At 31.8% G+C, this 12,363-nt stretch overlaps 1 protein-coding gene across 1 annotated transcript; it reads right to left on the reverse strand.

Moving 5' to 3' along the window:
• Positions 1-513: 513 nt before the first annotated feature.
• Mtpalpha (monolysocardiolipin acyltransferase Mtpalpha) lies at positions 514-9,829 on the reverse strand. The gene is made up of 14 exons (XM_085207799.1): positions 9,633-9,829; positions 9,401-9,507; positions 9,100-9,286; positions 8,393-8,585; positions 7,472-7,593; positions 6,512-6,741; positions 5,457-5,636; positions 4,940-5,106; positions 4,161-4,390; positions 3,477-3,669; positions 2,885-3,020; positions 2,049-2,272; positions 1,506-1,622; positions 514-1,013 (listed from the first exon to the last, which is right to left on the reverse strand). The coding sequence occupies exons 1-14, from the start codon at positions 9,700-9,702 to the stop codon at positions 875-877; spliced, it is 2,295 nt and encodes a 764-aa protein (XP_085063925.1). The 5' UTR covers positions 9,703-9,829; the 3' UTR covers positions 514-874.
• Positions 9,830-12,363: the final 2,534 nt, after the last annotated feature.

Here is a 12,363-nt window from a genome sequence, read left to right on the forward strand (position 1 = left end):
AATATCGTTTTTTTTATGTTTCGGGCCAAATTTTGTTGTAAGTAAAATTTCTGGGATGGGCACGGACCCAGCTCCCCTTTCCTACGCCCGTGTCGGTAAGTAAAATAGTGGTTTTTAATTGATGGATATTGATAAAAATATTTGTACGTGTACAATTTTATATTTGGGGTAAATAGACACGTAATATAGGTTGATAGAAAACCCGTAATGAACCGCGGAGAGGGTATATAGAAAAATTGTTGATAGGGTTGACACAAGCCTATGTTCTAGTGTTGCCAAGCTATCGAAAGTTTCCCAATCGATAGTTTAAATCTAAAAAAGCCCATGCGATCGACACAATGATCGATAGTATCGAAACTATCGATAGTTCAAAAGGGTACAATACTATCGGACAATGCAATAAAATATTCAGTTCAGTTCAAAAATTTTATATATAAAATATTCAGTTAATTTTTAGGGAACAAAAAGGTTTAAAATATTTAGTAATTACACGAAAAATAAAACACATTACAATTATAAATAATATAAATATTCAGCTTTATTCAGATAAAGTAGGCACTGAACAAATTAAATGAGACAGTTGAACTAAGTTATAGTATATAATATGTATTTTCATTTTCGCACCAATAGATTGTATACATAGCAAAATATATTTCTTCTTATATCTAAATAAATATATCTAAAACATTGACAATCACTCTAAGTGTAAATACAAACATTCATTATACATTATATGAAATAGATAATTTTTTTTTACATTATCAGAAATACTTAGCTTGGAAAAAAACAATAGAACATACTAACAAAGTTTGAAATCAAAAAGGCAGTATTTTAAATATAAAAACCGGACATGTACTTGATTTTCTACATTTTTTTAATTTTTGTGAAACTTCTTGCTGTTATCTTTCGCCATATCAACAAGAGTTTGGGCAGGTTTGAATGGAGCTCCGTACAGTCCCTGGAACTCTTCCATTTTGTTAACAAGCTTATCAGCACCAAATTGATCGACCCACCTGAGCATAAATTGAAATAGTCAGCCGCGATATATACATATTTACATTGCATTAAATAATTTCAAGTAAACTATACATTTTTTAATACCTCAGAAACTAAACTAAATATTTGTTTAGTTTACTAATCTGAATTACTTTCATGTTCTAATAACATAATTATGAAGACATCATTTTAAAGACAATAGTCACACATTGTAAATAAAACTAAAGTGTCAGCCAATTAAATAAAACAATTATTTTGTAGCAATTTTATCAAACAAAATATTTTATATTGATATAACTTTTTTACTTATCAACTGATTTAAATAAACTAAACACTAAGTGTTAAGGGAAGTTTGCCAAAATACAATAGTAAAAATTGTCTTTAAATTGGTAAAGCTGTTGTTTAGAGATTAGCATGTACAAACACCGATCGGAAACAATTTTATTATATGTTACATACATATTAGGTAGTAGGTGTAAATGTAAATACAATAACAAAATAAAAAATACCTGAATGGTCCACCAGTGAAAGGTGGGAATCCTAGACCAAATACTGCACCAACATCTCCTTCAAGGGGGCTGTGTAAGATTTTTTCTTCTAGAGATAATACTGCTTCATTGACAAATCTACAAATGAAAAGTTGCACATGATAAAAACAATTAATTTCAATTAAGTTGTGATAAAAAAAATTAGGATTTTCACAGATATTACATAATAAAGTAAGTATTATGTAATATCTGTGAATATTCTTTATGTCGTACAATTGAATATTATAAGGGTTCTACTGTTAAATACATAACTGTAAAAATGCAACGATTGTGGGTTCGCTTCCTATTGCGGGAAAACAATTATGTTAATTTTCTAGCTGTGGTAACAGGACAAAGCGCAGTGTTGAGTTCCACCACTCAACACGAAATGTTTTGTAAATTGAGGAGAAAGAGAGCAACGGTAATCTAACTTACCACTAGGTTCTATTTACCTACGCTGCTATATGCAAAATACAGAATATATTTTGGAAATTAAAAAAAAAAAGAATAATAGTAAATACAAACCTTGATACCATTCTCAACTGCTGATCTTCAACAGTGTTGGCTCCGCGGGGTTCAAGAGAGTACTTCTCTTTCAATATCTGTATGGCTTCTTGGTTTACATCTCTATTCTTTGTACCCTTTTCATATACATAGAATCCCTTGCCGGATTTCCTTCCCATGAATCCAGCTTTAACTAAATCTTGCATTATGTTCAAATCTCCACCACTAATACGGTCTCCAAAAGCCTGTATTTAATTTAAATAAATAAAATGATTGTAACAAAAAGGCCCCAGGAATGGTACTATAATTATTATGTAATAATTTAAATATTTATTTTGTTAGTAGAATAAACACATCAAGTTCTCACTTGTTGCGTTAAAAAGAGCTCAAAATAGTTTCAATTTTTATATCCAATTCAAGTTATGTATGAAAATCCATAACCCAAAAGCTTGTTGTGTATTAAAAGACATATTCCATATTGCTAAGATTTCTTTAGATGTTCTTATATAAATAATGTATTTTTTAAAAGATTTTTAACCCTCTTCAATGCGGACAAGTAGTTCCTGAGATATATCGCGAGTTGAACAAACTCTTTAGCTTCATAATATTAGTATAAACACACTACAACCAGAATTAACCGCCCACCTTTATAATAACGTAGCTCTTTTTGATTTCGTTAACTATGACTTATACATATGTTTTATTAAATAGATTTTTTCCAGACTTTAGTTTTTCATTATCTTAAAGTTATGTTTTTAACGTAGCTCTTAATATCTAAATTTGGGTTATCTGCAAAATGGTGGACGGTTAATGTGCTTATGAGTCTTTGTTCTTATCAAGCTATGTATACTACAGACCTTAGCCAAATCCACAGCAATATGAGAGCCGACATCAATGCCGACCTCGTCCGCTAGTGTGGCTGCGCCCACCGGGAATCCGAACTGTTTAGTCATACTGTCTAGATCTTTAGGATCTACGCCTTCCTGGAGCAACCTGTCAAAATATAAGTGATTTATTTTAAGGACACGCTGTATTCCGTGTATAGACGGGTAGGCAGAGGGAACCTGGTGTTAAGATACTCCATTCCCCCCTACTCTTCGCGGAATTCTTGACGCAATCAATGCCTTATTCTTAAATGGCGTGAATATTGCATTCACCCAACTGGAAATAGAGTCCACAACCATCTTGTTTACATAATGTTGTGTTTATTAATAGCAACAAATACACATAAACGAAAATTAATGTTTATTAAGAAATTATTAAGTGATACATTTTCCAACATACAATGAGTAGACTTATTTATGTACATTCCTATTTTCCTAGATTACAAAAATAAATTCACCTTACAGGTATTTACTAGTTGGTCGCAGCTAATAGCCCAGAAACCCATGAATCCATATAACTGATAGCCGGATAATTAAGTTTCTACTGTAAAAATACAATACATACCTGACAGCCTCACTAAGCATTGTGGACAATATCCTGGTGGTGTAGAAGCCGGGGCCGTCCCCCACCGTGATGACCACTTTCCCCTGCTTCAGTCCGACCGCCACGGCCGCCGCCGCCGTGTCGTCACTGGTACCGGGGTGACGGATGATCTCTAGCAATTGCATCTTATCGACAGGAGAGAAGTAGTGCATACCTATAATAACAAATACATTTATATTTTATTAAGCTCATAACATTTTTAATATTAACCACTAAGCCATAAGCTCTTATCAAGATACGTCAAAATTCTTATACACTTGTGACAACTTATTTGTGGTGTAATGACATAAGTAATGATCAAACCAATCATATCTCAATAATCACATTAACACTTAAGAGGTTACCCTTCAATTTAAAAACATACACACTGTACCCTATTTATAGTATGTTACGCAGAGGAAACCTAAAGTTAAGACAATCCTTTCCCTATTTTCCGACCAATTTTCGACGCATCGCCTGTTGAGTGGCGGAACTCAAGGCCGCGTTTTGCTCTGTGTTACCAGAGCGAGGACAAATATATTAAATAATTTATTCCCCCAGGTGTAAATCAAAGCCACAACTATCGCGTAACCCACAACAATCACACGTTTGTACCATTGCACAATGACGGCCTCTTAAAATAAAAAATATACACAAATACATTACCAATAACTTTCTCAGGGCGACTACTGCCGGCAGCGATCTTAGTAATAGGAATAGCGCTAGTGTTAGTCGCTATAACACAATGTTTGGGGACCACAGCCTCCAGTTCCTTTATCACTTTGTGCTTTATATTGATATCTTCGAATACAGCTTCAATCACACAGTCGACATTTTTAAACTTGCCATAGTCAAGTGTTGGGTACAAGTTTGACATAAATTTGTCTTTTTGCAACCTGAAAATAATATTAGGAAACAATGCTAATATCAAATTAATGTCTTATTCATTGCTTTTGCTTTTTTTTTTTGATTAGCAAGTTTATTTCATTTAGGATAATTATACCGGTAAATATTATTTAAATCTAAAACACACTTAATTAACTCTAATAGAATATTGAGTCTTAATATTACAATCTATATAACAACCAACAGGCATCCAAGTATAATGTAAAGCAATTTTTCTAATATTTTTTACCTCAATCGCCTGTGTGTACTGAACATGTTAGATTTATGTACAACACTGTTACCTTTTTAAAAATGTTAAAATAAAACAAAACAAAATTAGCAATATGTAACATCTAAGTTAAAATTTTTCATTAAAAGTTAAGAAAAAATTGCCACCTTAAGAGAAGAAAATAAAATTTTTAGCACAACACAACTAAGGGATTGTCCATAAAACAAATATAATTATCAGGGTTGCCAACTTAAGGAGATCAAATTCTTTCATAATGTTAAATAAAAAAAAATACACAGCCCAATTCCGCCCCTGTAAATAAAATACTTACGACGACACTCTCTTCCGTTTCACAGCATTGACCAAGCCATTTTGTATTTGTCCCACGCCTCGGTAAAGGCCAGCGTTGGTCGCATCCTTCAAAACTACTTGGTAACCTTTGTCTATGGACACTTGCACGATGCCAGCGCCCATCAAACCTGCTCCTAATACTCCGATCTGAAAGTGTTCATATTTCATGTTTGATTCACGCATTTTCCGGCCCCTTATTCTAGGGGACTCTTTTTCTTCTTCCCAAAGCGAGAAAATGGAAATATTTCCCCAAGCTGGAACCAAACCTACAACTGTCGCGTTTACAGTTAACGTTAGATGAAAATTATCAAGGTCTCAGTCATGAGCGAGGCAAGTATATTGTATGTAATATTAATTCACTTTTAGCAATTTGAAATACACAGTTCAGTGACAAATCTCAACTACTCGCTTTGTGTTACCAGAACACCAAAATGAAAAGAATTTATAATTAAATATCAAACCCATATACTATAATTCTAACATAATTATTAACATACCGTTTTAACATCAACTTGAGATTTGCCAAATCTGTTCTTTTTGCATTCAGTTTGTCCTCTGAACAAGCCAATGAGTCCTTTACTTTGTGGAGTCATTGCTAGTTCACCGAAGCCTTGGGCTTCAGCTTCGTATCCCGTCACTAGCCCCTTATCAACACCTGCCCTTACTACTTCTAGTATCTAAAAATAATAAAAAAATATGAATTGAAATATATTTTAAGATTTTATCCCCATTATATCCTGCAGCAGCATATAGCAGTTTCATTTTCCGTCCAAATTTCAAGGCAAATGCAGGCTGAACGCTGCGCCTTCAGCGGCACGACAGACTTTATGTCATCCACAAATCTAAGTTACTTCGATTTAGCCATGTGGCCGAAACCAAAGCTAATTTTAATATTAACATAAGAGGCCGTTGTGGCTCAGGGGAACAGAATGTTCCCTCTGCCAACACTAGGTTCCCTCTGCCAAAAAAAAAGAACTATTTATAATAATACTAGCTTCCACCTACAGTTACGATATAATCTGAAGTAAAGTTAGTTTAGTTTATCTATATATATAAAATCGAAAGGTCACTCACTCATCACGACATCTCAGAAACTACACCTGATAGGAATCTCAAATTTTGCATAGGAGTTACTTATAGGACGTAGGTGCTCGCTAAGACGGGAATTTGCAATACTCGACTCTTAAGGGGTTGTATTTGGGGTTGAGAGTTTGTATGCAACTTCGTTACTACAAGTGCTAGGAGTGTAAAATTTTGCATGGGCATTTCTTATACGACGGAAGTGCTTACTAAGATGAGAATTTGCAATATTCTTTTCCTAAGGAGATGAAATAGGGGTTGAAAGTTTGTATGGGAAAAAATTTAAATCGCCACCGATTTTTAGAAGTTTTGAAATTTAGACTTTTAAAAATATTTCATTGAATACGTGTTTCATGGTTTATTAGGATTCACCCTCTAAACTGACAATATTTTCATAAATATATTTAATAAATGTTCGTATAGTTTTAGCGGGCGATGCCGCCAAAGTCCACTAGTATTAATATAAAAGTACCTTAAGAGGTGCCGGGTACAAGCCACGGGAAGCCTTCATAACTTGTTCCTTAGCTTTTTTGAAGATCATGTTCTTCACCCACTCCCATTGCATGGCTGACGCCGTTATTTTCTCTATAACACTTTTTTTAGATCTATCTACTGTTATTTTACCAGCTGCTATATCTTTGGCTATTTGAATTGCTACCTTTTCTAAATATTGCATTGTATTGTCCGCTGGCTGGCCCAAGCCTAAAAGTTTTACACAAAATTGTTAGCAAAAAGCTTATTTACTTTGTAATTTTTTTCAGTTTTAGAAAAAAATAATAATTAAGTGGCAATTAAATCTATTACAAATATTTTTACAGACAGACATTGTTGCACTGTGTAATGTCTTCAATTATTTAATTATTTATATAATTTTCTTTTTCATAATATATATAGTAACAATTAACAGAAACAATATAGACAAAATAATATTGAAACAATGGTTGGTAACTTTTAACTTCACTCCGTGTCCTGCATATTGCAGAGCAGGCAGTGTTAACCCGGTATTTATACATTCAGCTGTTATAGTGGAATTCAATGCCATGCTTCTTGTTACTAGAGTGTGGCAATGAAAATAACTAATTTCCTAAAATAGTAATCGAACCTATGACCATCTTCTTCACAGTCACACTCCGAGAGATGCTGCTTTAGTTTTATGTTATCATTGTTTTTATAATTACTTTAAATTTCTGTAGTGACTTAATTGAAAATTAAGACAGATTGCGAAATTTAATAGTAGACATAATATATCAGAAAGAATTATTAAGTTGGTTTGGGACTTGAGGATGAGAAATAGGCATCAAAAGTTTATTTTTATTTCATGTTCCTAGTGTATGTTGTCACTATTATTACTATAACATTAAATATGTTATTGGATAACTACAATATTATGAATCACATATGATACATGTATATGTTTATGCAATACACTTACCAGGGCCAAGTGGTGATACTAACAGATCAACTATACCAAGTTTTTTTGCTTTATCTGCTTTAACATTTTTTCCTGTAAGAGCCAGATCCAATGTGGTTGGAATTGATGTCAATTTTGGCATCCTAGAAATAGAAGTTAAAAATCATACATTCACACAATCATTTTTTACTTTTTTAATGATTTAACATGTGAAGAAAGCATTTAGTAAATATCAATACAAAAACTAATGTTCCACAAATAAACAGCTTCATGCATTATCTCCACATAACATTCAGAGGAAATCTGGTGTTCCTTACTTTTTGACCAATTTTTAAGAATTCATTTGTCTAATGTCTAGCATGTTGTCTAACATGATGGGGAAATACAAATAACTTAAATGAAAATAACCCACATCAATCATGTTTACAGTTATATGTTTTACAAATAATATGTTTATTATTTCAGTTAAAATGTATAAAAAAAAATTCAAATGTGATAATATAAAATTCTCATGGATGTAATAATTGTATGTAAGTTTAATACTAGTTGATTTTTTTATGGCAAATGACTATATATGTTAATAATGTACCTGTTTACGAAATTTCAGTATGTATATATTAAGATAATATCTTCATTAGCATTAATTTTTAATTTCAAATATTTTAAAATGCATATCTATTTCCCATGTTTTAAAAGCTTTTTTTTTATTTATTGATGCTAATTAATGATTTTTTTGTTTGCTGTTGATAACAAAAAACAGTTAATAAATATTTTGAATTAACAGTTTACAAATATATGAATACATGTAGAATTTAATTTTTTTAGATTCACTTTATCCTGAATATAGCTGAGTAGGCAGAGGGAACCTAGTCCAGACATTGAAAGTATTATTTTTATGTGTAAGAATATGTGGTTGAGTTAACAAAAATTATATAAATTAACCTCTGTGTGCCTCCACCTCCAGGTAGTAGACCAAGCATAACTTCAGGCAATCCAAAGGAAGTTTTAGAATCTTTAACCGCTATTCTATATTTACAAGCAAGAGCTGTTTCCAGACCTCCACCCAAGCAACTGCCTTGTATAGCTGCTACATATGGTTTCCGAGAAGTTTCAATTTTATTAAATAATTCATGACCTGTTTAAATGAGAAGATACTATTGCTATATTAGGACATACAAAATAACAATTTTTTTACTACATATCTATTATAATATAGTTATCTATATATATAAAATCCAAAGGTCACTCACTCATCACAAAATCTCAGAAACTACATGTGATAGGAATCTCAAATTTTGCATGGGAGTTACTTATATGACGGAGGTGCTCGCTAAGGCGGGAATTTGCAATATTCGACTTCTAAGGGGTTATTTTTGGGGTTGAAAGTTTGTATGAAACTTCGTTACTACAAATACTAAGAGTCTCAAATTTTGCATGGACATCACTTATAGGAAGTAGGTACTCATGGAGACAGAAATTAATAATAACGTTGCTCACGCAGGCGAAGCCGCGAGCGGGCCGCTAGTACTAATATAAAATGTGAAATTATTTTGCTTTTTATTTCTTTCAGTTTTTAAATTAATGTTATAATTTGAACAATTGTCAAAATATTACATAAATGTTAATAGGATGAATACATATCAACATACCAGCTTTTGAAAGAGTGACAACTTGTTCTTTAGTTTTGCAGCTCTCTATCATTCCTATATCAGCTCCGGCAATAAAGCAACCAGGTTTTCCAGATATTAAAACAGCAGCTTCTATAGCTGGGTTGGATTCAATTTCATTTATTATATTACGAACTTCACTCATTACTGCTTCATTTAAAGAATTTACCTAAAATATAATTTAATAAGAGTAATCTATATTTGTGTACTAGGTATAAATGTGTAATCATTATTTTATCTCAAAATGAAAAAATATTACATCATTACTAATAGTAATACATACCTTTACATTTGGTGAGTCTAGTGTAACAACATATACTCCATTTACCAACTTGCATTTCGTATGGGCTTGAGAAGCTGCTGCAGCCGCAAAAGTTCTGCTATGCATACCTATATAATAAAAAAATAACATTAAATGGGATATTTTAAGACAAAACTACTTATTTTTCTGTGTCATATTTTAAATTTAAAAGTTTTTTAGTCTTCTAATACTATCATAATGAATTGGTACTTACAATTTAAAAACTTTATTTTATTGTGGTTTCTGAGAATCTTGAGTGCGTTAAACATTTTACTGTTAGACATATTTAATTACTACTTATTTAAATTACAACTTAATATTAATATGCACAATAACAACTAAGAATTTTTGAACTCAGACTTTGAACCTAAACTTTCTCGTCAGATGGAGGTGATAAAGAGGCACAAGCAAGGAGGGGAGGGGCGAGGTAAATTGACAGGATGACAAGTGACATAGAAATGAATTATTAATTGTATATAATCTGTAACGTATATAGACCTAAAATAATAGTTGAAATATTTTCAGCTCGGTACTGTATCATAAATTTGTTTCTAGATAAAAAATATATATTCTGGTTTTCTTTTTAGATTGAAACAAAATTGATTGTCATACATATTTTACACAATTAATAACACAGGCCTGCAAAGAATAATTTTTGTGTCCAATTCCATTTCTTTGTCACCAATTCTTGTATTATTTTTTAAATATGCAATTATGAAAAATTAAAACCAGCAGTAGCGCAGGGGCACAAGCATGTAACTGTAGTTAAGACAGGTTGTGGGTTCGATTCCCAATCGAAAAAATTTAAAAAACAAATAAAATATATCAGCTTCACGCTGTGTCCTATGTACAGGATACAGCGTGAAGCTGATGCAGCTGAGCAGGGTAGGCAAGTAAAATTCATATCGAACTGGTAACCTCTTCTATTAAATGCGTAACAAACATATAAAATAATTTTTACATTATAAAACAAGAATCTTATAAAAGAAAAGAAATAAAAATTCCTCGATAATAATAATGTCAATAATCATTAAGATTTTTCTTTGATTTTTTTTATTGTCGACAATATATAAAATTTTATGTTAAATACAATATTACAGTTAATGAATCACGTGGTCAATATAATATTTTTTTCAACAAAAAATAATAGATTTCCAAATAAATAATCCACTGACCACTACTGACTAAGGTAAGACGCACGCAAAGCTGTAACCGCTGATGTTAGAAACATGAATTTTGGACAGATGTTTATTTTCGTAATCTAAACATCCACTAAGAAGGGATTCTGAAATAGGAGTTGAAAATTTTTATGGATTTTTTTTTAAATCGGCACCGTTTTAAAAAAAATTAAATACTTTTAAAAATATTTCATTGAACATGTATTTCGTGTTTTTTAGAATTTATGCCCTAAACTAAAAAAATATTCGTATGGTTCAAGCGGGCGAAGTCGCCCAGATCGGCTAGTATATTATGTAGGTGAATTGGTATAAGTGTTAGGCACATTACATACACATTTATGTATGTACATATTTCTACGACGTCTATGATAAGCTTTGGCTTTAACTACCCGTGGTGGTAGATTTTGCAAGGATGACAAAATTGGTTAATTGTATGACGTTGCACAAATAATATCACTATTATGGATTTAACATTCTTATAAGCATCCTAAATATGATTTCTAATAGATTAGACTGTGTGGTGTGTGTAATATAGGTAATATTAACTATAGCTGCGCCATTTCGAGTGGGATGGAGAAGCAACTTAAATACTAACATAGATATGAAGCTTTTATTGTTAATAACAAAACGAGTCACATGTTAACATAAATGAAAATAAATAAATAATTAAATAATATTAAAATGTGCAGAAAATTCTCATTGCTCAATTACTAGAAATACATAAATTACTATAAAATAGACCATACTTAATGAGCCACGATAAAGTTTATTTTTATATCTTTAACCTTGATAAGTAATGAATACACATAGCTAATTTAAATTTAAAGTGAACATAAAAATAATATACTAAAGATGTGAAACCCCTGACTGGTATAATATCCGCTCTTTACTCCCTAAGAGCAGGGTGAGGGGTGGTAGTCGGTGGGTGGCAGTTAGCGTTTCTCGCATCAAAGACCTACGCATCTCAAGAAACTTCAACAAGTGGCACTTGTAACTACAACTTTTTAAATCTTATTTTTCAGGTACATACGATTCCGTATATACCTTGTAGAGTCTAGATTGTTTAATTTCTGGATTATTTTTATAGTATTTTTTTATAGTAAAGCGGAATTTAAACCCGCGCCTCTTTGAAACGCCCAGCGCTCTGACCACAAAGCCATACGTTCTTAAGAAAAAGTATCTTGATTTCCAACAGTTAATTCTTTTATTTTCACTTTCTATTTAATATAATATAATACAATATCGCAGTCTATCTACTTCCGACTTGTTGAGAACAGGGAGGCAGGAGGTGGTTTGTCAGCCCGTCGCGTCATCATGGCTACAAAGTAGTAGGTGCTGCAACAAGTGAAAACGCTATCTAAGGTTACTTGTAAAGGTTTTTTACTCTGAATGTCAATTTTGAGTAACATTTGAAAAATATTAAGGTTCCGCATATAACAGGTTAGGTAGGCAGAAGGCATCTATGTCCAAAATATTTCGCTTAAGGCAAAGTTTTCCGTAGAATTATGATTTTTTTTATCTGTTATATCAAGATATTTGATTAATTTACATTTTTTACCTAAGACTTTTCAAACCAATTTTATTTCTTCAATCTATGTATTATTAATACCAATGAAACAACGGCTGTGGCGGCGATTTACAATACTTCATAACATACATTCTCAATACACATATATTAATCATGTTCGCCCACATGTTTACAAGTCGGATACAGTGAGTACTACAAGATATGGCTATAAATTTTATATTCAAATTTGGTTTCGACAA

This window comes from Heliconius melpomene, chromosome 1, assembly GCF_056956725.1.
Source record: "Heliconius melpomene rosina isolate 202511_hmr_F chromosome 1, ASM5695672v1, whole genome shotgun sequence".
NCBI lineage: Eukaryota > Metazoa > Arthropoda > Insecta > Lepidoptera > Nymphalidae > Heliconius > Heliconius melpomene.